Source organism: Hippichthys cyanospilos, chromosome 4 (genome assembly GCF_059441005.1).
Source record: "Hippichthys cyanospilos isolate Australia breed blue-spotted pipefish chromosome 4, RoL_Hcya_1.0, whole genome shotgun sequence".
Lineage (NCBI taxonomy): Eukaryota > Metazoa > Chordata > Actinopteri > Syngnathiformes > Syngnathidae > Hippichthys > Hippichthys cyanospilos.
The window spans coordinates 11,117,738-11,144,706 of NC_142372.1; the positions used below are offsets into that span (position 1 = coordinate 11,117,738).

The 26,969-nt window shown below is 39.1% G+C and overlaps 1 protein-coding gene across 3 annotated transcripts in view; it reads right to left on the reverse strand.

The window, feature by feature from the left end:
* esrrga (estrogen-related receptor gamma a) overlaps positions 1-22,977 on the reverse strand; it is a 75,576-nt gene extending 52,599 nt beyond the window's left edge. For 2 of the 3 annotated variants that reach the window (XM_088413507.1, XM_088413506.1), the window contains exons 1-2: positions 22,626-22,977; positions 14,288-14,446 (exon numbers count right to left, since the gene is read on the reverse strand). In XM_088413507.1, the coding sequence (XP_088269633.1) occupies positions 14,288-14,446; positions 22,626-22,681 (215 nt within the window). In that variant the 5' untranslated portion in view covers positions 22,682-22,977. Of the gene's footprint in view, positions 1-14,287; positions 14,447-22,621 lie in introns of all 3 variants that reach the window. The other variant, XM_088413508.1, reaches the window with a different exon arrangement.
* Positions 22,978-26,969: the final 3,992 nt, after the last annotated feature.

The window sequence follows — 26,969 nt, forward strand, 5'->3', positions numbered from 1 at the left end:
TTTAGTTTTCAAAATAAATTATAGGCTAAATATAAAGGTTTACTGCGAAAGATTTGAATTTCCGTGGACAAAAAAAAGAAGGGAAAAAGTGCTTGTAATGTTTTGTGCATCACAATTGATGCATAATGATAGCATTTAATGGTGATTTGTAACTTTGATTTTATGATCTGTTCTGTATAAATTGCACTGGCATGGGAGAGCAAAAATAGACCTTTCCTTATTTTACATGTTTTTGATTTTGTATAAGAGCTGTAACAGAAATAGGCCCGTCGTCTGCGTGTAAAGGAATTCTGCTTTCTTTTACTTTCTAGTGGTTTCTGGTCCCCTGACCAAATCAGAAAAAATTACATTTTAAGTACAACCGGCTCGAAAGTGTGTGATAAAGGTGCATTCAAGGTATAGACATGAACCTAATCTTGCAGATTAACCAAGATGGCCACAGAATGGTGAGCGGTGCCTTAAAAGACTAATTTTAACCATCCCCTATTTCTTCCTCTGCCCCATTCCTTCTAATTCAGCAAGTCCATTAATGGAAGCTTTGTGCTATCCAGCAATGCTCATAAATCCATTTATCTGATGCTCAGGCAGGCCTTTAGTTACGCATGAAGGAAAAAAAGTTTCTGGATGCAAATCAAGACAAGGAAGAGAGCATATACCTTATATATAGAGGGAAGGTGTTAGAACGGTTGGCAGAAATGAGTGATGGGATGGAGATGGATCACTCTGATTCATCCGCTGAAGTGAGCGAAAACACAGCGATGACAGAAAAAAAAGGCAGCGGCCCCATTTAAGCAGATGACGTGATGGCGATGATTTAATCTCGCTTTTTATGCACTTTTGTGTCCCTCCCATTCCGACGTCAATCCCTTCGAGTGCCATTAAGTGAAAGAGTTTAAGTGCCAAAAGATCCCATTTTTTCCTCTTCTTCTCCTTTCTCCCTCACTCGCACCTTTTCTCTCTGCTTATAAATGAAAAATAATGGCCCTGGAAGGGGGAGGAATCAAAAAAGAATGGGAGGACATGCGAGGAGGTGGAGGAGTGCAGGAAAGAAGATTAAGAAATCAGTCAGTGCACTGTGCCGAGCGAGAGGTTGAATGCATTTATGTATGTATGTTATCAGTATAATTATGTCGCTATGTAGCGGCGGCTCGCTGAAAGAGCAATCTTATTGTGCCTGTGTGCTCCCCGGATGAGCGTTGAAAGAGGAGGAAAGGCTTGGCGCTCATCGTTCCTTTATGTTTTTAAGTGTTTAAAAAGATTTAAATAAAAGAGGGGAGGTCTGGAGAGGTGCGTTCAAAGACACAAGTTGAGCGTTACAAGATGATGCCAGTATGGAGCTTTGTGTTGCTTGTGATGTTTAAGGGGTTTCATTTCATTTTACATAGAATTAATGAATAATCACTCAAATCTACTCCCATATGAAGCCTGTTTAAAATAATGTTGCCTTCATATGTAAACTTTGGATTGACTCTGTAAGGTCAGGAATAATTCAACAAAAGGTTTGCTTGAAATGTTTCAAAGACAAAAACACCGGTGTTAAATATATATTGACTAGTTATAAAAGTAAACATCTTCAATGGGATTTTGAACTTCAATTAACCTGACATTAATGTTCAAATTTGGGAGCTAGCCTGGAGAAACAAGCGAAATCCAGAAAGGCCTCAGATGAGAGTCAAATCCAGAAAGCTGCTATCTACCATCGCATTACATTATATGTACAGAAAATATCTTCAGTTGGTTTAAGTCCTCCTTGTTGGGCTGGCAATATGTTGCTGATCATGTAAAACAGTTACTTGTGGTGTCCCACTGTTTATTTGTTGTTGTTTTGTACCATCATGTGAGTTAGCAGTATTAAAAAGCATTTAAATGATTCAAATTTACATTATTTTTCATGTACATGGGAAAAAATTACAACAAATTGTTTGTATTTTACTTGACGTTTTTAGTGCTATACAATTGCATGTCTAATAATTTCTTCATTCCCTTGTTTGGGTGGAAGTGTGGTAGAACACTTTAGCAATAATACTCTTAATGACACAGTGAACTTTCACACAATCTACAACCAACTGCAACCATAAAAATAAAGACATTGTTAAATGAATACCTCTCTGACTTTGTCAATCAAATGTTCTCCAACCTAGGTGCGAAAAACCGCCATCCTGGACCGTTTAACTCAGTCCAATCTAAATGAAGGCTGACAGATTGCGCCTGTGTTTGATTGTGTCTAGGGTGTTGCATCAACATCAAACATTCAGGAGGTGCATTTTTATCTGTTTGAGTGAGAGACAGCACACATTCACACACGTAAAAACTATAAAGATTACTACCTTGCCTTGTCTCCATACCCTGCCAAACCCGTTATTTTCTCCTAGCCTTTTCTGTCCTTTGTGTGTATATTATACTTCTCTTTATGAGGGAATGGTGAGTAACAGAGAGAACAGAGCAATGTTTGCAGGATAGAAAAAAAGTGGTAGGACGGAACAAGTGTTTTGTCTTGGTGTCGCGAGTGAAGGTGGTCCAGCATGCCATGACAAGCTATCATTAGAGTGGCTGCCTGATGCAGCGACCTGACAACTGGAAGAGGCAAACATACAATCATGGTATTAGAGCCACTCTGCCTCATTCTGTCCCGGTGCTGCCCAAGCTTTATTTTTCTGAGTACACTCTTTTATTATATGAAGTCTGTGGATTGCTGCTTCCAAAGTGAGAGGGAAAACAACTCTAAACTGTTTTTGAACTGCCTTTGAGAAATGAAAAAGAAAAAGAAAAAAAAATCTCCCCTTGAGCAAATCGGAGACCTTTACTAAATGACCACCTTGAGAGCAAATTGCATTTTTTTTTTTCAGAAATTGTGTGTGAAGGCTGCAAAATGCATGAGTGGGAGTTCCGAGTAAAAAAGAGGGAGGCTGCTGTGAACACATCACCTCAATTACCAGATATCATACATATGCTACATTAGTCTAATGTAAATGCTGTGAGCAGCATAGGAGCTGATTCCAGAAAGATGTGATTGGCTGTTTGGTCAGGTCTTCAGCATCTATCCCACTGAGGGGCGAGTGTTGGCGAGTGTCGGTGAAGCTCTTTTGATCTCTTAAAAAAAAAAATTGTTGAAGTTTATGTCAAACTAAACATGAAACAAAGGCAGTTATAGATGTTGTGTATTTGTAACAACCACATAAGGTGTATTTGACCTAAAAAAGACAAAACAACAAATTTTGTAGACTGGCGAATAAATAACATCCCTGTTGTGGTAATATCATCTTATTGACAGACTCTGAAGATGGTTTTGAGTGAACAAAAGTCAGCAACACAAGGTGAAAATATAGTCCAAATAAATTAAACAATATATCATAAGAAAGGCCACCAGCACACTGTGCAGATAGCAAGTTTCCGAGCTGAATGACGTTATCTCTGGTTTGCAAATAAGGTTTTCGTAGGACAATTCAAAATTCCATGAGATCCTCTGTTAATGGGTTGAAAAAAAAGTTAATTACATTAAGGATACTACATTGTGTCTTCGTTAGAGATCAACAGCTGTAAGAATGGCATCTTATCCACTTTAAGTAACACGTTTATATACTTGAACACAAATGGAGGAGCAACACAAGTGGAGAGCCAATTTAACAATACCCAGAGGAAATAATTATTTATTCATTATGGAAAAAAGCTAATATTCCTTAAGATTTCTGACTTGTTTCTCCTCCTTGCCATGTATCTGTTTTGTACTGCCCTTGGGTGGCCAAGGAACACACATTAGAAGTAGCAGCATAATTAGAATTAATATTGCATTCTGTACAAACTATTTAAGTGTTTAGTTACGATTATTCTGCCTCATATTTTAAGTTATTTTTTTCTTTTATAATGTTTGCCGTTATAAAGTTTCCCATATAGAAAAACACATCATTTTTGGATTAACGGTATTTTCCCTTTATTTCATTGGGGAAAGATGATTTGAGATGCAAAAGCTGTAAATTAAGATTGCAATCACAGAACAAATTACTTCAAGGCTGTGATTACTATGTATTATGTGTCATAGGAACGCAAACCTTACTTAATACACATTAGCAATAGCAAACATGCTCATCGCTCAGCCTTTACCCACAAGGGAACACATATTTTTAACACATGATAAAATTATTCAGAAAGCTACTCCCTCTGTGACAGTCATTCCTTGAGAGCAGATAGTCATCGCTCAGTATTCAGATAAGAAGAATATGTTTTGATGCAGAACAACAATAGCAAGAACGCTCATCCTTCAGCATCCACCCACTAAAAGTTTGAACAACGCAAACATGAAGAGAATCAAGCCTAAATTGTTCCCCGCCAAACCTTTGTTTAAACAAAACTGTAATTTGAGGAAAGCCACTTGTAGGAAAATGCTTTTGACAAACATAAGTAGAAAATTCAATCTATACGAAGAAGAGGAGGCACGGAGGGGAGGAGTGGGGGGAGGAGCGAGGGAAAGCAAAGGAGGCTGAAGAAAGCATTAGAGGAAGAGACGGTAGAAGTGCTGACAATGTCGCCACCGCAGGCTGGCTAATACCTTTCCATCACACCGCGCATTGTGCTCGCCATGCTGATAAGAACACACAGTCCAATAAGCAAAAAAAAAAAAAACTTGTCACAATTCTATCTGGAGGATACTAGCAAAGCTTTGGAATGGAAAGAAGGATGTGAAAAATGCATTGAATTAAAGAATGGACTAAGAAGAGGAGTCAGAGAAAGTCCTTTTAGATTTCCATAGTCAAATGAATAAAATGATTTCATCACTAAGCTGAATTGCCTTTTTGGACGCTTATGTTGCAGGGTTGCTGAACTGCTGGTCAGCTGCTTAGTGAGGGTGTATGCACGCACGGTCACAACATGGCCTGCATATCTTGGTTGACAGGGAGATGTACAGTACTTAACACTATTATTCACATTATTTCTATTTTGGAAAGTCTCCACCCTGACCAACGTTTAAAAAAAATATTACTTAAAGATGCAAGTTTTCAAAAGTTGCGTTGACATTGCACAACAAGTAAAAATGTAAATTGGTGGTTAAATCAGAGGTAGTAAACAAAAGGATTGTTCCTTTGGGGAGAATTGGTTTGTGCTGCTCTGGGTTGATCATTATGTTGGAAAAAAATAAACAATAAAAACAAAAACAAAAAACTAAATAAAAAACAAAATTATCTTGAAGGTTATCTTTTAAAAAAGGCTGGCATTAAAAGAGGTAAATCAAAATTTAATTCAAGAAAAGTAAAATAACAAAAATGTCAAACTTCAAACTAGAACAGCTGCAAAGAGGTGGGGCGAACCTTGAACAGGTCACCAGCCAATCGCAAAGTAGAAAAGACAAACAGTATAATAAAATACACAAATACGGACTCTATCTGTATTTACTGATAGCACAATACTATGCATGGAAATTGGTGCATTGCAATTTTACTATTTTCTCAGCATGAAGTTATTTGGGGAAATGATTGCGGTCGCCACACAAAGATTATGGACAACACAAGCTCCAAAGTGTGATATTTCTTCTTTTCATAGCAATCTCAAATGCAGCATTAGTCAAAAAAACAACAACACATTTTTCTGGTTTGTCACAATAAGCTTCTATTTATTTTGTAGAGAACCACAGTGCATGTGTGTGTGTATGATTATAGTTGTTACATGGGACAAAAGTGAATTGAGCAAAATAAAATCCAACAGAGTGAGTTGATTCAAACCACTTTCCCTCCTACTGAGCCCTCTTTCTATCATCTTTAAGGCCTTTCCTTGTACTTTCTACATCTCACACAAACACAATCTTGCCACTACACATCAAACAAACACACCAGGGAGCAGATCAATTGTTACAGTGTTTGGCGTGCAGGAAACCTGTAATTCTCTTCATTGGCTGCAGAGTAAAGCCCTGATTACATACAATCAATGCCATAATGGCCAACACGCGCTGCGCCCAACGGGCTGTCGGCCAGTAAAGCCAGCACGTGTGACATAATATTCTTGAGCGATGAATATCAACCCTCCAAATACTGTACAGTTAAAATAACACTGACAAAAGTCATTTTCAAAGTGAACATTTTCTAACTAAGAGAATATACATATAATAAAGCATGACGTATATGTCACTCTGTCACCCATACTGCTGAAAGTAATTTCTTTCAGGGCTGCTGGGTAAGTCTAAGCGCTAAGCTAGCTTTCGCCGCATATCATATTGATTAAGTAAATGAACAGCAGCACCGAGTTATGTGATGCTGAGCCTCTCCTCCATCGCACAAGGTAAGTATCCTTCTAACATATAGCGTTTTTATCAAAGACGAATGAGGAGCAATATGCTAGGAATGCTAAATGCTAATGTGAAATGCTGTTCAGAAAGCCCCCAAAATAAGTGCTTATATATACACAGTAGCCTGACCAAAGAAGTCAGGCAAAAAGTACATTTGGACGTTGAGCTATGGAGATATGAAAACCTAAAGGGTATTATGATACATATCTAAAAATATTGAACAAGGCACAGGCATAATAGGCAAAAATATTAGCACAGGCAGAAATAGCAGCAAAACTCTCCTCGTCAATGTCAGCAATGTTTTGGGTACTATTTTGCATAAACGAGTAGAGAGTTTTAAGAGCTACACAACTGTAGATCTCAAATTTATTTTACTTATATGATTATTTATGACTGAAGTTTGTTTTTTAAAATTTATCTGAAAATGTCAATAGGCTATCTGTCAAAAAACCCTGCAATTTATATATTTTCCTAAAACCGTTCAACCCCATCCACAACTGACTCATTAAGCCATGATAGCATTTATTGTTTGTCACAGAGACTTCTGTTTGCATGTATTGCTTCACCATTTATGTTCAAGTATCTGCTGCTCAAAGGTTTATAACACCATGGCTATCGATGCTATTCCTTTTGCATTGTGTTTTAACCAAAAAGCTCGCACACGTGCAGAATTTGCAATTACCAGTTTTATGTTTAGTTTGGCAGTACATTTTAACTTGGAGCGGCAATAAACATCTTCCAAAATATAGACTGACAGTTAATCCATAAAAATGTTTTCAACAGTCTGGCGTTCCTATGAGTGACCCCCCCCCCCAAAAAAAAAAAAAAAAGAAAGAGAAAGCTGTAACAAACAGCAACTGTATGGCACACTGGACAGCCTATATACACACGTAGACACCACACAGTGCATTGTGATGAGGGCTAAGACTTACAAGGGGCCCACTAGAGGGGCTATTAGGATGCATCCTGGGGTTTGTAAAGTTTACACACCAACATTCTCCACAAGTGAATGGATGAGCGCTCGGGGGTGTGTGCACACACGCAGGGTAAGCTCAGCCAAACGCTATTGATTAGGAATTATGAGCTTTCCAAACAGCGACCAACGTCTGAGGAATTTTGAGTCCGTTATCGCACGGCGTAGAAGTTAAAACAGCTCCCGCCGAGGAGGCTTTCTTCGCCATACGAAATGGAAACGTTCCCCCTTCCGGTGAATGATTGTTGAAAAAGATGAGCTGGATTTGACAGTGTGTGTGTCAACACATGAGCGGGGGAAGCTTGTTTGGGGTTCAAACGCTGTCAGATGAGAATCGCAATGATTTAGGTCATTTTCTGGTGAGCACCAGCTGATAAATGTGTTGCTGTCTGCTGCTATCTTTGTCACCATGTAGCCCTTGCCTCTCTCGTTCTCCCTTTTTTCTCCCCCCTTCCACGCAACCCCCCCTTCTGTCTTTTTTATCAGCTGGGTGTCATAGTCTTCATGAGGGTGCTCGTCCACTTGTCCACATAGCAGTGCTGAAAACCTCAAGAAGAGGATAAATGAACGCATACTCCCATGGGCCACAATGTTAGGTACAAATATATTATCTTAACAACAAAATATTAGCAGCTGATTGTGTGATGGAGGAGATAGCATACCACTATAAACTACAACCACAATAATAGACGTAGTGGAAAATGATTCTCATTAGATTGATAATGTATTCTTTTGATAACCAATGTATTCAGAGTCCAATGCAATGGTGGTAATATTACCAACCTTTAACAAAATAAAGATAATCCAAAGAAAAGGGGCAGTGGATGAAAATATTGTTTTTGTTATTGTTTTTTAAATGTGGGAGGAAGCCAGAGTGCACCGAGAGAGCCAACACGGGCACAGGGAGAACATGCAAACAACACAGGAAGGCCGGGGCCAGCTGGATTTCGACTAGGGAATCTGAACTGTGAGACTTTTACTCGTTTGGGTTAGTATGACTGCAGCATTTGTACCTGGCGGTTAAGACATGCACACTAGAGGGAGCAGAACAATGAATTGAAATGAACCATTAAATCGTGACGCAAAAACTGTTAAATTCATTCATTATTTTTATGTGATTATTTTATTAAGTTATATCTTATGAAGTATGTTGCAAAGAATTATTTTTCCAACTTAAAAAATGAGTTGTTATTTTGGGAGATGGGGGGGGACACTAATGACATTTACACTAATTCCATTTGGGAAGGATGGTATGTGATAAAGACTACTTTTAGTTTTGAGCTTAGTCATGGAACAAATTAAACTTATTTGTAAAAAAGTACTCAATTTAAGTGAAAACAGGCTCAAACAACTAGGGAAGAAATCGTGCATGCATAAAAGGATTGGAAATTGGCTGCTTCTTTTAAGAAAGGTGCGTGCTCAAGGTCAGTTCATCTCATTGGCATGTGCGTGTGCATGTGTATTCGAAGTGTCATCATCAAGTATTGGCATTGAAACAGCCTTTCCCAAACACTTCCTGTGACATTTCTCTTGCCGCCTTCTCACATTTGGACAAACAGAGCCAGGCTACATATGAAATTGCACAGAAGTATAATAAAAATAAAGCACTCCAAAAAACGAAATATCCTGAATCGGATTAAACGCACATTTTTTTATTAAGCAGATGGTGAAAGAGGATTTCCACTCTAGTAAATATGACAGGGCTTTCAAATGTGACACGGGAGGGAGCGCGAGGGCAGGATGCGGAGAAGCGACAAGGAGGAAATGTGGAGGGAAACGAGACAGAGAGAGAGAGAGAGAGAGAGAGAGAGAGAGAGAGAGAGAGGCCGTAAAAGTGAGGAGCGGAGTGCGCGCAGTAAAACGGGAGTACATTTGAGGGAATGGGGAGTGCAGGAAAGGATAAGTAGAAATGGAGGTGAGGAGACACAAGTGAGCTGAATTCTTTAAGCAGATCAGATTGGAGGAAATTGGGCTGTCATGACTGGATTGCCATGATTTATACCTATCCATCACATTGAGGGACGAGCAGAGGAGCGTTGGACAATAACGCACGTTGGCCCAAAAACTTGAAAATCCTTCCTAAAAATTCTCCCTTTACTTCCATGCTTTTTTTTATAAACTAATTGTTCTCATAGGGGTGCATGTGAGCTGGAGTCAATGAAGCCGATTGAGAATTTCAAAAGGTATACTTTTGAATTTTGGGAGTAGCTTTAGAAACCTCACACAAGAGGGTATTTGAACCCTATACTACTTGAGTGAGCGGCAGATATGCTTAATTAATAAACAGATTGGTGGTCACTCAAACGGAGTAATGAGTTGGCCAATGGAGACTAATCAACTTTTCCTATTTGATTCAAATGCGTTGTAGTCTATTATCAAGGAGGGAGTTTCTCTGTGTGTTGGCTGGGTAATGAGCATTTTTTTTTTTTTTTTAGAATTATGAAATCAGTCTATACAGTGTATAAATGTGTTTGTCGTTATTCCGGTATTGGTTTCTTACACTGTGCCAGCCGGAAAAAAGTTGGAGGTTGGACAGTAGAATCGCTCATTTGTTAGCTTAGCGCTGAGCAAGCTTGTATAACTGACATGGCTTGGTTAATTTAAAACCTTTATTTAAAAAGAAACAAACAAAAAACAACAACAAAAATCCTACCCTGTGTTCTACTGTTGGACAGTGCATGGCAGGGCGGGTCTGGGACTGCAGTTGAAAGTGACATACAGTACGTATGTCTAGTTCGATTAGCTGAGACTTAAACACGTCAAGCTAATCGAAATGCAAACGCGTCGAGAAAAAAACTTCAAAATAAAATTCTGATAAGGCTTTGGCATTGACGCCCATGCATTGTTTGGTGTGTTCGTTTTGACGTTGGCCTACATAGCACATTGGTGGCATATTAGGTCATGCTGCGGAGGCGCTTGACATGACAACTCCTACTTTTCCTCCTCATCCTCCGACAGCGGCCTGAAACATGACGATTGTTCCTAATGAAACCTTAAACACAAATAAACTGTGATTCTAAAACCATTTTCACCCTCGGCTGGCGCTTGATTCTCAGTTTCCCAAGCCCATGTGTTGATGAGGTATAAAGTCCAAAATGTACACAGCAAAAAGCGTGGAAAAGTGAGCATTTAAATCCTTGACTAACTAATAATAAAAGCATTGAAAAATACTGTATATATAGTGCCTTTTACATGTAGTATTTTTATAACTAAATTGTCCAAAGAGATGTGTTTGTTTTTCTCTACATGTCTTGCGACAAGCCCACAGTGTAAAAGAAAAATAAGAGGTTATTTGGGGGAAAAAAAGTAAAAAACAAAAAAGAAATAATGCAATGAGTAAGATATTATATTACAGTAAGTGGTTCAATGAATAAACGGCTAAAGAAAAAGGACTTTGGTTGACAAAAAAAAAGAAGAAAAAACAAATAAATCTGCAGCTTTTGTGGGAAGGATTTTTTTCAGTGAATAATGTATGCATCCTAATTGGCAGCATTCAGCCATACAGCATTTAGCTACAAAGGAGTAGAGTGTTTTTGTTGATTTTCTTGAGGATTCTCTGAAGTATGTCACACTCATTCTACGTATGTACATATATTATTAAATAATTAGAACATCTGTGTTTGTGAAGGTGAATGTTAGGAGAGAGAAAAAAAAGGACATTTACCAGTAACCTTAATCAGTTACACGCAGTACATTTGGCTGCAGCACATTTTATGATGACGGTCATATTCTGTTGACATTCCTCCTCTTTGCCCCTGATCTCGCTGCTTTTACCTCCCTTGCACCCTCACCTCCTCTCCCCTCCAATCCCGCCCTCCCTTCTTTCACTTTGGCCCATGCACCTTCGAGCTTGGTGTCCCGACCATCTGTTAAGGAATCTAATTCACATCCACTTCCTAATCAGGTTTGTTGGAGAGCCCGCTTCCTCTGCCACTGTCTGCAGCATCCACGCTTCCCCTCAACGTTTTGTGGGGAGGAGTATACATTGACATGTGACCTCCGCTGGGTATGTTTGTTTCTGTATAAGTGTGTGTGTGCGTGCGCGCGAGAGCAGAGGTGAAGGGGGTGGAAGTTAATGAGAGGTGAGTGTCTGAAAGTCTGTCTCTCTCTTTCTCCCTCTCGCTCTCTCTCTGCTCCGCCAGTAATCCTCTTCTATAAATCTGCAATCCAATCAGCGTTGTCCACAGACACACACACATGCGCGAGCGCAAGCACACACACACACACACACATGCTCGCGGAGCTGTTGTGAGGCCCATCTGTGTGTTAAGGCAATCTGCTTTATCATTATGATTACATTGGGCTCAGTTTACAGCAAGTCAATGTGTGTATGGGCTATGAGTGTGTGTGCCAGTGGTGCGTGGCTGGCTGACATTAATCACATTCCCATGGTTTGATGGCCTAAATAAAAAGGGGAATAATATAGTTGGTGTCAAATGAAAACAGCAGAAGTCCAAACACAAATTTAACATATCCCTCAAATTGTTCTGGAACTTTGTGGCACCCTCAGAAAATATGTTTAAGTTGCTATTGTTTTTAAGCGACTAATAAAAAAATGAAAGTAAAAAAAAGAATATGTTTAAGTTGCTACTGTTCTTCAGCAACTAATAAAACATGAAAGTAAAGAAAAAATCTTCATAAAGAGACATTCTATGTTGCATTTTATTTGTCAAAAAGCTTGAAAACATGAATTGTAATGCAGTTCCCCGTGGGATCACAATTTGCAAAATTAGGGATTTTCCACAATTTCAGATCAGCTTTTAATGTCAAACCTTAGGCGTAGCAAAGACAGTTTGCATGTGTGTGTGTGTGTGAGTGTTGTAAACAGCGTAAATAAATCCCATCAACACAGTTGGAGGTCGCACATCCTGGCAAGAGTGCTCATGCGATCTGATGCTGGCCTTCTGCTCGGGTGTGAATGTGGAAAATGATCATGTTCACTTTTTTTTTTTTTAATAAAACAGCAGAGATGTACGTAATGTAAAGAGATTTTTTTTTTTTTACTACATTTGATTATAATATTAGTCGTTATTATTTATTAATACTATTTTATTATTATATTATTATTTTACTACATACGATGGGCCAAATATCTGAAACAGTTCTTGCAGTTATACATCAATGGGGACTAAAAATCTATGACATAAGTCTCAAAATCATGCCCTGGATATAATTTATTTGTTTCTAAATAAGTATCTAATCACGTAAAATATTTTGACTCTGATACTAAGCTAAGGCAATGGCGTCTCATAACACAATAATACACGCAAACATGCACAAATGTGCACAAACACGCCCACACACACACACACACACACAATATGCTGGTAGTGCGCTCTTCAGATTGGTTGAGAGACTGCGTGAGAAAGGCTCGCCAGACCTCTAATTGGCTTGACCCAGACTAACCCTGAAATCCTATTGGCCTAAGACTTCCAGTCTACACACAAACACAAAATCGCACACACTGGTGCGTGCACGCTGACACACGCTAAAAAAAAATAAGAGCTTTGCAAGTTTCAGCTGGACAATCAATAGAATGGCAACAGGTTGGAGATTAATTCAACAATAATTGACATTTTCATATGATGAAAAATTCACGTTTACAGCCCATTAGGACCATGACATTTTTGTTGAATTTATATAGCAATGTAAAACAACAATCTGAGTGATACGTGTAAGCGTAAATCCCACAACATGATAAAACCATAAACCGCTAATTAGGAGCAAATCGCATACTTACAATGAGAATAGCACGTCTCTATGGTTTCGCCGCACAAACTCGGAATGATTAAAAGACTGAACAAAAGTGAGACGTCAGTTAGTGAGAGAGGATGAGGCATGTGCTCGTTGTGTTTACACATGAAACAAGTGGCGTGTTTACAGTTGTGCTTCTAAATATGGAAGCCCACAGTTTCATTTTACTTGGAGGAAGTTCAAGTTTGTTTTAAGGCTTATTTGTATTATTCATTTGTCCTTGAGTCTAAAAATAGCCAACTTTATTATGATATACAACATCATGTAGAAATAAACCATGATGAGAATAATGATGCGAATAATGAAGGTGTGTTTTATGGAGGATTATACAGATTTTTTGCTCCTCGAAATATTATCACCACCAATACACAGACATTCACCAATATTAAAACAAATAAAATTAAGAAAAATTCTGGTTTAATAAGAGCTCAAGAGAAATTAACTCCTTAACATGTGTAATGTATGTTGCTCTTTCTAACAGGTAACTTTACTGGGTATGTCATAAAAGTTCCAGGACTGTTCCCAACTAAGATGTGTTATGAGTTAACCCCTTATCCTCCAGGCCAGACTAACATGTGGCAGCTTCACCATGACAACGCGCCTGCTCAAACTGCTTGGAGCATCTGACAGTTCCTTTCAGAAAAGCTTGCCACTGTATGAGTGCAACCTCACTTAGCCTAGAAATTTGATAAGTTATTGTAAACTGTACCGATTAAGTAAACTATCAAAGTAATTTCATCCTCATCATTCTTATTGAAGTCAATGTTGATACAGTAGATTAACTGAAAGTCCACATTCTTTAGATGTTTACAGTTATTAACATTTAATGGATACATTGACCTTTATTCTGTCTGTTTGAAATGTCCGACTGAATTTGAATTCAACAGTTGGTTAGCAGCTAATGCTAACGTGAGGGAGAGTAAAGCTACTTTGTAGTAACCAAAGCTGTGGACGTCAAATTCAAATTAAAGGAATTCTTTGGCCGTTGCGTTGACGTCCGTGAGTTATTTGGTGCGCTCATTTTAAAGTTAATATTCTCAACATGTCATTGGTGGGAAGCAGATTTGTTTTATTTTTGGGGGGAATTTATAAAATCGACTTTTGGATGTTTTGTATCAATTCTGAATAATACTAAATGAGAATCATGATTCAGTTGCGGATCAATTTTTTGGTCCTCTAATGGACAACATCAAAATGATTACACGGAAATGTCATTTAAACAACAAAACTGAAGTTGAGTAATCTAATTTTGTGCGATGCAGAAAAAGGCAGAAAAGAAACGGTGTTACCTTGGGTTGTAGAGGGCATGTGGATCTCTCATGTGGTTGGCCTCGAGAGGCTCATAGCTCTGGTGCATCCTCCAGGCGCTAGCGCCACATTTACCGTACGTCGACTTGGAGCTGTCGTCAGTGCTGCTGTTCACCAGTGGGCCCTTCGATAAGTTCATTCTGGAAGATAGCAGTGACATTTATTATTGGATATAGTAAAGTACATCAAATATTATTATTATATTATTGTATTAAAGTATTATTGACACACAAGGGTACATGTTGATACATTTAAAACTATGCATGTCCCTCAAAATGATACTAATTTTGAAGAGTTTAACATTGGAAGTATCATATTAAAAAAACACACACACACAATAACCATTTACACATACTGCAACTCTGCTCCCTAAATGTGTCAAAGTGTGTGCTTTTGTTAACCAGGCTGCCTCGTCGAGGCTGTTCTGGCTGTGAATAAGGCCATCAGACGGAGGGACTACAAAGCAAAAAGCCCTGGAGGCTGACGCACGATGTGTGAAATCAAAGGCAGTGCAGTGTCAGGGGAGAGGTTGTCGCTGGAATGATAAGGTCACCGCAGTCAATGCAATCAAATTTCTCCTTTGCTGAAAAACTTAATTGATTGTAACAGACGGGTTGCGAGAGAGGAAAAAGAGACGATTGCTGACGTCTAAGTGAATTTTGCCCTTTTCTTGTTGCTAATTAAGGTCACCAAAATATAAAATATTACGATTACTGTTACACCACTGTAAACAACAATAAAAAAAACAGTTAAAAAAATATTGAATCTTTTTGGTTACTCTGTCTCTAATATCGCGAACTGTAACTGGAGTGCAAGTAAGCCCATCATCCCTTCCCCCCCTCCCTCCATGTAGAGTGAAAGGTGGAGGGTGGGGTTGTGTAATTTGTTGGTTTTAGTTCCACTCTGGTGAATCGGACCAATCGATACCTTGCTGCTCCACACTCTTATTGGCTTTGCTTGCCATGTCACAATGCTATATAGACAGAAAATACTTCATAGTGCCCTTTTTTTTTTAACCCACTGGAGAGTGTCCTGGTGTCATCGCTAACAGAAAAGCATCCCATACAGCAGTGGTGCTATATATATATATATATACACACACACGTGTGTTTTCACTTAAACTTAAGTTGGATTTTGATTAGATTTAACTTGAAGAACTGTGATTCTGCTCAACCCATTGTAGCCTAGACTACACTATGCATATGTGTGTGTGTGTGAGTGGGGGGGGGGGGGGGGGGGGGGGGGGTGACTCGCTCATGTGTCGCTGGCCCATCTGTGAATAGAATGACCATGGCAGTGTGTGTGTGTGACATGCAGATGTAGTGATTGATGAGACAGTTGCCATTCTTACTAATGCAAAAGGCACCTACCCCTGAAGGAAACAAATGCCACAGCATGCTCACACACATCAACACACACATGCACATGCACACAAACACATTCGCACATACATACGAAAGGAATGCGCCCTAATTATCCTGCTAGAACGTGTGATATCACTACACACGTGACATAGATTATTACTGGAGAAAATCCTTATTTTACCATTATTATTATTATCATTACTAATATTATTCTTGTAAATGTATGTGTTTTAAGATTACCTAGAAGTTCAATGAACAAACGGTCAGGTGCATTATTTAACAGCTGAATTTTTCAGGTGACAACAAGAAACAGGAACAAAATTGACCTCATCAAATATCTTTGATGGGTGATAACTGAAAAGTTCGTATTGTGCCCTTTAAATGTAAATAAGACATCAGAACGCACTGCGTTTTAAATTCAAATGAAAGTCGAATGCTGCGTGAGCATTTTATAGTCGTGTGAGTCAAGGAGTTCATGCAAAAACAAATGCACTGCGTTAAGTGGAAAACCAACAAAAGGTTTACAGATAACGTTAAGATAATACAAATTTAATAGATCCTAATACACATTTTAAAAAGTGAAATAAACAGTAATCCCCCTCCAAAAAAAAAGGAGTTCGTTACAGTCATGTAATACGACGTTTATGCAAAAAAAGATACACCACTCTAACTGAAAAGAGTTTAATACATTCTAATGTACTGATGTTTTTGCATATGCGTGTTAGGGTGGGAAGTGTTTTAAGGAGTTCATACATAGTTGATTTATCAGAAATCAAGGGTATGTTAGGGTTGCTTTAAAACCACTTGTATTGATTAATCACTCAAAGTGATACTGTTTATAAAACTTTTATAGTCTTAGAGGAGTGAGTGCTGTTGGGAGTTCATAAAGAGATCAGGGTAATCTCTGAAAATTTGGTTTTCTTGGTGCTTTCTTGAAAAATACATTTTACAGAATGAGTTAAAATGGTAAAGACGACCCCCTCCCCCCAAAAAAAAAGAAAAATAAAAAAATCAGCAAGTATACATTTTAGGGAGTTCATACAATTTGAAAACTCTTTGAGAAACGTAAAACCGCTTTTTATTTAGAAACGCTCTGAAAATGATTTACCATGACGCTTATCTTGCAACTCTAGCATATAGCCATGCTAGCGGTGTGCGTTGAAGCTGGACTGTTTTTAAAGTGCGTCACTGCAGTGGTTTCTGCATGCACTCCTGCTAATGTCACTGGAAGAGAGGGCGGCTAAAAGAAAAAAAAAAAAACTTTTTATGCTGTTGCTTACTTGTTTATGCATGATAATCACAATTTCATCTTTAGAGGTGTGTGACTACGCTGCTCTCGTGTCTGCATCAGGGCAGATGGGGCTCAATGCAGTAAACTGCAGACATGCATGTGTGTGTGTGTGTGTGTGTGTGTGAGCGGATGCGGTTGTGTGTACACGTTAGCGTTAGCGACGGGAGCTGTTAGCGGGGCAGGCGGCAGATGGGCTGTCGTTCTTAATAGGGACTGAGCGGGTGCCGAAAGGTGACAGCTACGCACGGGAGGGGCCGGCGGGAGGTGTGTGGGTGTGGTGGAGGGTGAGCGTGTTGGGAGGTAAATGGTGGAGGAAGAACGGGGTAAAGCGGAGATAAATTATCCGCAGTGAAGAAGAAGAGTGAGGATCACCCGCGATGAGGCCTCCTGAGGGCACGACGTGCTAACAGTCGCTGACTGAGTATACATTGTGACATACATTGATGGGACAATTTTGGTTGTATTTTTTTATGATGATTATTGAATATTTTTCCCTCTATGTTGTCTATTATTATTTATGTATAGAGCGGATGGATTAAATATATTTTCACAAACATGTCCGCCAAATTTATTCCTAAAGTAAAAACAAAAAAACAAAAAAAAGATTGATTTTTGGTTGTGGTTAGTTAAAAAAAATGGCACTTTCTTTGGCATATGCATTAGAATTGAACTTGGCTTTAATTGACATTAAACATCTGATTTGACATTTTCTTAATCACAGTACATGATTTTCCTGAGTATAATGCTCCTCGCGAACGAACTGACCACGTTTGCTCATTTTGACAATGGGGAGAAACGGAAACGATTTGGGCGAGCAGGAAACAAATCTAAAGCGAGACGTCGGTCTGCCACATGAAGCATGATGGCAGGATGAGCGCGGGAATGTTTCACTGTCAGTCTGCAGGTGGCATGGTCATCCATTTCTTTTCACTCTCCTCCCCTTTCGAATTTGCCATTTCTTTTTGCCCCCACCTCCCGTCCCCTTTACACACGTAGCCCGACAACTGAATCATATGAGGCGGGACCTTTGAACACCTCCCCTTCCTCTGTCTCACCTATCTCGCACGCTGTCTAAATTTGTTCCATTGTGGTTCGGTCTGTGCCGTCTCCTCCCATTAGGGCAAAGGCTACAGGCCCTCAACCTCTCATGATCACACACACGCATGCACATTTATCATACGCTCGCCATTTAAAATTTAGCCGCAAAATCCAAGAAACAACTAAAACTATTTATAGACCTTCATACATACGCAAATGTATACAGTAGTATTTAAGACCTACATAATATATCTCCCAAACTATGAATAATGTTTCCAACTGTGCCTTTCCGATATTTTAGTCATGCATTTAATGTATCTTCATCATTGCTGATTGTGAGAGCGATTTTCATTGATTCTGCAAGAACAGTAACTTAATTTAGAGAACACTTAAAAAACAACTGCAACTCCATACAATGCACTGTGCAATCAGTGAAAATAATTCTAAAACATATACAGTAAGAGCACGGATAATAAAAGACTAATCCAATGTCGAATCTAATGCCGAGATCAAAAAATGAAGTTATATTCTATCCTATCCTATGCATATAACTTTACGCCTCTGTATCGTTATTATATTGTGTGCATTCCACTGCATAGTGGTGGGGCCTGAGGTTGATTCCGAAGGTGAGAGTCAGAGTGCCTTGCTCTAGGGCACCCGGACAGAAGGAAACAGATGAGCGGATTATTGTGAAAATTGTGAATTGCAGTTTAGAAATGTATAAATAACTGAATAACAATAAGAATTAAAATGACCTGTTTTGATTTAAGAATTACAAAACAATTTACAGATACATTTTCCAGGTTCTTCCACCCCTTCAATATTTTTTTTCTAAAACAAATATTAAAAGTACCCCCTACCCCTCTCCGTGAAATTGCATTTTTTTTGAGGCATAATGTCGCATTCCGCCAACCATATTTTGAATTTTGTCATGGACATTTGGTATACTTTTAGAAATATGCAACATTTTTCTCCTCGTATTGCAACTTGATTCTCATAAACTTACAACCTTTTTCTCCCATATTGTCATTTTGCAGCTTGACCATTGCAAATGTATCACTCGGGGTAAAACATTTCTCCAATATTACTTGAACCCACCAGATAAAGAGACACAGTGCAAATCTTCACAGCAGTCGATATGTGGAAGGTAAGCAGAATCCTTCTCAGCGGAACTGCAAATGACTTGATAGATAGCGATAATAGCGATAATAATGAATGCACACTGTGATGTATGGATCGTCCGGACCGATGGATGCGGATTGGAGCAGATGCGGAAAGGAGGGAGGGGGTGCGGCTGGGGGGAATGAGAGGGATTGCCCCTCACTATACATCACTCTTTTACTCTGTGTTCTTTCAATCAGCTCTTTGGCATTCAATCACACAAAACTCACACACACACACACGTTTGGCTTGGCTGCGGTCTGACGGCTAATTGCGGTGAGTGTGTGTCACAGCTGGTACAGTCCCCTTGCACTGCTCTTTCAACACATCAAGGCCACCATTGACCCATGACACACACACACACGCGCGCACTGATTGATTGGGGGTCAAATTTACATCATCAAGGCTCGTCTTGCTGTCCTTCAAGTGTCTTGATAGAAAAAAACACAAAGAGTGTGAGTTTTTAATCGTCGCAACTATGAAGAAATGCATTGGAGGGCATGTTCTAGAATGTGTGTGTATGTGTGTGCAGCCATGTGTGCGCTCATGCGTCCGGCAGAGCGGGGGGTGTCAGACAAAAGCAGCCACCCCCACCCTCTCTTCTTCGTCTTCCTTCCTCCCACCTATCCCTCTATGTCTGACTCCTTTGCACCCCCCCTCCTCTTTACGGGGTCCAAATTAGTAGCGGAATGCTCGGACCCTTCACACCAGAGCGAGGCCCGCCGCTTACGTGTGTGTGTGTGTGTGTGTGTGCGTGTGCGAGTGGAGGTGAGGACGAACCTGACAAAAAAGGGAAAGGCGAGCGGACACATGAAAAAGAAGAGGAACACCTCCTCGCTCGGGCCAGCGGTGGGTCACACAAGCACGCACACGCACACACACACACAAACACACGCGGCCAGCAAATCAGCACGGCACATATTGACATGCCCTGACAGATGAATTAAGTAAATGATTTTATAAGGAGATTAAAAGGATTTTAATTTACGCAATCTCTCTTTGGTCGACCCCCTCCTCCTTTTCCCTCCCACCAGTCAGCTTCTCTCTCTCTCTGTTGCTCTCCCGACTGCTTGTTTGCCACTTAAGAATTTTGTTGAAAATAAAAATACGGGAATAAAAGCATGTATGTAATTGTAGACTTTTTGTTGAATTAAGGTCAATATTTTTAAAATGACATTATTGAAATTAGACATGTCTCTTCATTTAAACAATTGGGATATTTGAACTGTTACAAAATATTTACTGTAGAACGAATATTTCATATTTTAGATGATGGCGGAACTGCTGTTCATATATTTACATGTTTAAAAAATTGTACATATATATATATATATATATATATATATATATATATATATATATATATATATATATATATATATGGTGGGCAATTTTTTAATAATTTATGAACGTGGGCTTAATATTTGAAGAAAAAAAGTACATCTAAAACTCACCATAACTACCATTTTATCAGTTCATATAATTATGAAATGTTTACACTCTATGTAGTAACTACGTAATTTACTTGGTAGCAGTAGATGAAAAAAAAAAAAAATCACGCATAGAATAAAATCAAGTATTTCGTATGCTATTCCAAAGAGGACATCATTGTGCTAGAGCTCATTTGACTTTGCGACGGTCACATTCGGCTTGAGCCGCCGTCACGAATCTCCCGTCCCGCTCGCCGAGGAAAAAGAACAGATTCGACAAAGTCACTGAAGAATACATACTTTAATTATATGCTAATGGTATGTATATGATGGCAGGGGGATGTGCGGGGTAGGGGGGGTAATTATGTTAATAGCTTAAGCGGCACTTGTTGTTGATGTTATTATTGTTATTATTATTATCAGTATCATCATCAGGATTGCTAAGACTTTAATTAGTGTTGGAAAAAAAGTGCCTGAGAGCACTGCAGGAGAGCAGAAAGACAGAAGAGAAGACAAATTGTCACAGAACACATTTTAAAAGGGCTCAGTCCTTAGACAAATGTCTTGTTTTGTCTCCTACATTTGTTGTTTAAAAACTCACATCGCTTCTTTTTTGCACCACTGGATTCAACTGAGCAGTGTCCGAAAGTGCTGAAACTTCAATTTTACTGTGTGTGTGTGTGCCAAACTGGTTGCACTGGTTTGCATCTGGAATATCAGCAAACGCGCAGTGTTTTTTTGTTTTGGTTTTTTTTGGGTGTTTGCTTTTTTTAAATTTATTTAAAGGAAGGTGAACATATTTTGTTTTATGACAGGATATAAATCAGAGGTGTTGAAACTCAGTCTTGGAGGGCCGGTATCTTGCATGTTTTCCAGATTTCTTTCCTCGACACACCTGATTAAAATGATCTGCTGATCAGCAAGCTCAGCAAAAGCCCGTTAAGGATCCTGATCATTTGAATCGTGTTGGGGAAGAAACGTGGAAAACATGCAAGATCCCTGCCCATTGGACACCTCTGATCTAAATGATCTTTAAAAGACTTTTGTCTTTTTCCTAAACTTATATGAAAGTGTGACAATTTAAGTTGATAATTGATACCATTGTGGGATAGAAGATCACGGTTTTTGGAAATGAAATGAAAAAATATAAATCTGACCCCCCCAAAAAATAAACACATTAATACACCCAGAATTGCCCTCTGACAATTGTCCACCCCTTTCTCTTAATTTTCTATTTCAAGGGCATTTTGTGCTTCTATTTAACAGACCTGAATCTGATTTTATTTTTCTCGCCATACGTGAATGTATAACAAATCTGCGACTTTCCTCCCACCATTTCTCATGATAAAATCCTGGCCTGAGAGAAATGTGTGCCTCCAACTGTGGATGCAAACACAACTGTCACTTCACGCAACCCACTCATCATTCCAACACATTTTGACTGCTTTTGCGCAGAAACCACGGACGAAATTTCCATCTAAGCAGTTTCATCTATTTTTCATAAAATGAACACACATAACGCTATCCTGTGAGTAGGTCATAAAGGTCAAAACAAAAAGAACAACTTGCTTGTTGGTGTGGCAAGCGTGTGAGTCCCATTTATGTGTGTGTAATTCCTGCACAGGACCACACGCTGAGTCGGCCGTCTGTAATTCGACCTCCTCGGGCATTTAAGAGCGCACTTCCCCTCTTTTCACCCTCCTCTGCTCGAACGGCCCTTGTCCTGCCGTCTATGAGTGTGAGGCGCGTAACCTCAGCGCCTCACCTTGTTCAGGCTCTGCTTGGATGAACACGCTTAAAACATGCAAGCACACACACATGAACACGCATGCAGATGGAGCCGGGGATGACTTCAGGGGAAACATGTCAAACTTGGAAAGTGTTAGAAAGTGGCGGGGTGCTCTCTGCTCAGGTGTGAGTTGAACCACATCGAGAGCCGTGCGCACACTCGGAATGTAGAAAGACACTTGATAAAATGACAATGGGAAACAATGAAAAGTGGACCAATTAGAACACAAAGGTAAAATTTACCTACTCTTGTTCAGAGTGCATTAAAAAACACTCGGAGAGCGGGTGTCCTACCAAATCCATCGGCGAAAGCGGGTCATTGTCATGTCAACGTCCTCCAGAGAAAAAAAAAAAAGGTTTTGTGAAAAAGATGTTCAAAAGTTTCAAAATGTGTCCTCCTCTTCTTCTTCTATCTCCACTCTCTCTTGGTCCTTGCCTCCAGTTGGAGGGAGCGACACTATTTAGCGGGCTGTGCGCCACCTGCACTGATCTGCTCTACGTGCGTGTGTGCGTGTGGATGGGAGCGAGCGTGTGCGCGCGTGTGTGTTTGGCCAGTGAGTGGGGGGCTATAGGAGCACACACACACACACAGCCAGCCAGGCAGGCAGTTGGGACGGAAAGCTGTTCGGCTGCCCTAATCAACGACTTAAAGCCCCAAATGCAGCTCATGAATATTAAGCGGCGGGTTTGCATACGCGGTCCCTCAAGGCTGCCGCTCCGGACGCCATTGGTGGACCCTCGGCCAATGGCTGCGGGGAGGGGCGGAGACAAGGGGGTGGGGGGTGGGGGGGTCTGAGTGAGGGAGGAGAGCAGGTGGAGAGGGAGGGACCGGACAAAGAGGGATGAAAGAGGAAGAGAGGAGGATGAGACAGGTGAGGAGGAAGATTTAAGGCAAGACAGCTCTTTATTTTTTCCTTTCTGTCACTTCATTATTATCAGCCAAGCGTTTTAGATTGCGCGACACGCTACGCCGACGTATGCTGGCATGTTAACAAGCTTTGAAAATGATCCGAAGTGAGTCAAACACAGATGAAGAAAGAGCTTGAGACTGGAAAAGGGACGTTTTTCAGGCCCTTTGTTGATACTACAATGATTTGCTGCTGCTTTTTGTGTCTTTTTTTTTTTTTTTTTGCCCACCTCCATCAATATTTGAAACACTTTGGAATGTTGGAAGTGCAACTCCAAGTCTCTCAAAGAATGGATGAGAAGACTTTCTCCACCATAAAGAAAACAATGACAACAACTATAGTAACTCAGTCGCCCTATTGCACTTTTGCGTTTCTTTTCTAAAAATCAGACGTTTGTGCTCCTCTCAAGAAAAAGGAGGGAGGGAAGGAGGGAGGCGCAGAATGGTGAGGGGAGGAAAGAGGGGATGCAAAGATGAAAGAAAGTGGTTGTGATTAGAAGCTTTGGAGGAGCGCTGATAATAAAACATTTCCTGAAACCAATCTGCTTTGATGTCAATGCCTGTGCGCATGTGTGTAGCCTGATATAAGCAGTCAAATTTTTTGCAATTTTCTTGCATGTTGAACGTAGGGCTGTAACCAATATTCATTTCAACGATTAATCTGTCGAATCATTGATGGATATCGGTCGATCCGTCATTTAGTTGATGGATCAGAATAAAAAATAGTTCTCATTTCTATTCTTTTATTCAAAATTATATTCTTTGAAATGTTGAAATGTTTGGAACAGAAAACAGGGCAAAAAAAAAGGTTAAACATGTTGAGAAGTTTTTTGTTATATTTTTTAAGTAAAAGCAAATGTTTGCAAATGTAATTTTTAGTTTTTATTATTTAAGACAAAGATAATAAGTGTGCTTACATAGGGACAACATAAATCTTAGAGTATTTTTTGATGAGAGGAGAAAATTCCATAGATTTGGACCATTTTAAATAATAATAAATAATAAATGATTAATTAATTATTAAAATGATTATGTATTGATTCATTTCAGAATTGATCAGTTGACGATTCATCATTGAAAATCTTCAATTTTCAGTGTTTTTTTTTTTTTTTTCCAAAAAGCATTCAAAAATGTTTTTGAGAACTATGCTCTTGGCTTAATCCAGTCCTTCTCAAATAGTGTTGGGGGGGATTTGACTTCAAGTTTGTATATATGTGTATATTTTATACTTGTAAATCTGGTATTTGAAAAAGATGGATAGGAAAAGAGATTTAGGTGGTGTGCACACTTTGGAGGATCTTTTACTTAATTACATTATCAGTTTGCATTTTTTGATTCATGAAGACGTATCTTAGCTCATTTTGACTCACTCTTCCTTACAAAAGTGTACAGCATCTTTCTGAAAGCAAGGGGACTCTGGTGTACGGCCCACTTCAGACCACATTGCACATTTTGAAATTTTGATTTGGGTCTGGGATCTGGCTTTCTGCATCTGACTTTTTTTCCCTAGAATAACCATTATTTTGTAGGTTTGGGCACATTATGATGCTCAAAGAAAAATTTGCATCTTCATTATTGTCTTTTCAATTGATTTAGACAACTTATAGCCAGTTAGCATACATGCAGACATATATGATGATGTCCACCTAACTTAATGATGACAGCTGATGATAACTCAATTCTTACTTCAGGAAGAGCTGCATGTTCAATGAACAAATGCACACCCTCACATGTGTTACCTGCCGCTTGCATGGATTCAGACCCAAACACGTATATGCTTGATCTGAGGTTCATGTACACACACACACACACACACACACACACACACACACACACACACACACACACACGCATACACAGTTATGATGTATCCAGGGACTTATAAGCATCGACAAAGATGAGTGTGAATCAATGCTGCCGTCACTACTGGGCAAACAAATGCTTTACCAAAACCCCATGTCTGCTAAACACACACAAACACACACACAAGTTTTGCAGAAAACAAACCTTGCAAGAATGTCGCGCTAAGGAAAATTTTCTATAATTCTGTTTTACTTCTTAACCTGGAAATGCGTAGGTTTGTTGTATTATTGGGAATATCAAATTAGAAACAATGACAACTTAAAAGAATTAACTCTAACCACTAATGTGCACATTCTGGAGTCACAAAAACACGAGGCGTGGAAGTCAATTAATCAAATAGACAAGTTTTGCACCTTATTCAAATTCATGGTTTTTTTTTTTTTCGATCCCTCACCAATTAAGAAAAAATATTGTTTTTATTAAATCCGAATCAAACAGCCTGGACTCAATAGTGTCTTTTTCCCCTGGATGCTCTATCCCCTAATTGACCCCCATCTTCACCTCTCCTCCCCCACCCTGAATATTGATCGTCTCTCACTCAATGTGCATGTTGACAGTGACCCCTTTAGGCCACTTTACTCTCTCCCTGGACAAAATGTCATGTCTCTTAAGCATCAGCCCAATACAATAAAAAATAAATAAATAAATAATAATAATAATAATAATAATAATAATAATAATAATAATAATAATAATAATAATAAAAGTAAATAATAACATGCAGTGTTTGTGTCCATATATCATTTGCACAAAACTATATAAGAAATATATAGCAATGTAAAATAACCTACTTGAAATACTCAAAATTCTATGTAAGAATAGGCAGCTGAATTGTTGTGTGCTCTGAATTATTGAGTCTACTTAAAAAAAAAAAAAAAAAAAAAAAACAGGCCTCACTGTCTCTGTCCTCAGCGTTTGTAGTGTGCGTGTGTGTGTTTTTGTGTGTGTGCCCCTGCAGAAGAATTATCCATTGCAAGTCATAGTGTCATCAATCACACCACTCAATAGGCCACAGAAAGTTCACAGGGGTGCAATCAGGTCAGAATAGTATTGTAGAAATTCAAGGAGCTGCCCACTTAAGTACCTGACCACAGGCCACACATTGATAAATGTCTGGCACTCATATAAACAACATTACATCTTCATGTCGGCTTGTTTTACAGTATAATGCAAAACTAAAGGAAAGCGAGGCAAGGCGAGGAATGAGGGAGTCTGGGATTGTAATTCACGACTGGCCAACAGAGGGAGCTATGGATTATGGCCACTCGACAGCCAGCGTCTGTAAAACATCCTATGTGTGTGCATTCCGAAAAGGTACGCATGTGCATTCTGGTTCTATAGAGTAACAGTAAAATCAAAATTAAATCAAGCAAATCATCAAAAGGGAGCCCATCGCTGTTTTGAATGCAATTGACATTGCAAGTCTAAATGTATTACCTGGGTTGATCATAAAAATGCAGACTAATTTAGTTTCATTGTTGACTTGTAGTAGTGAGCATGCTTTTTGTCAAGTCAAAAAAATTGTATGACTTTAAGGGGAAAAAAAGGATATGTTTATAAGTTGATCTGTTTATAAGTTTTTTTTTTCATTAATGTGTTCAAGTAAATAAAGAAATAGTTGATTTTTATTTGAATTGGGACTTAGGCATTCATAGTTCATATTTCAGCACTAAAAGTAATGATGGCCATTCCACATAAAGGTGCATGGCATATTATTTTCAGATATTTTACTCTTTCATATCTTCTTCATTTAATCTGAATTCTCTGTCTTCATTTTACTTTTTGAAGTCATCTTTGTTTTACTCTCCTTGTCATTTTACT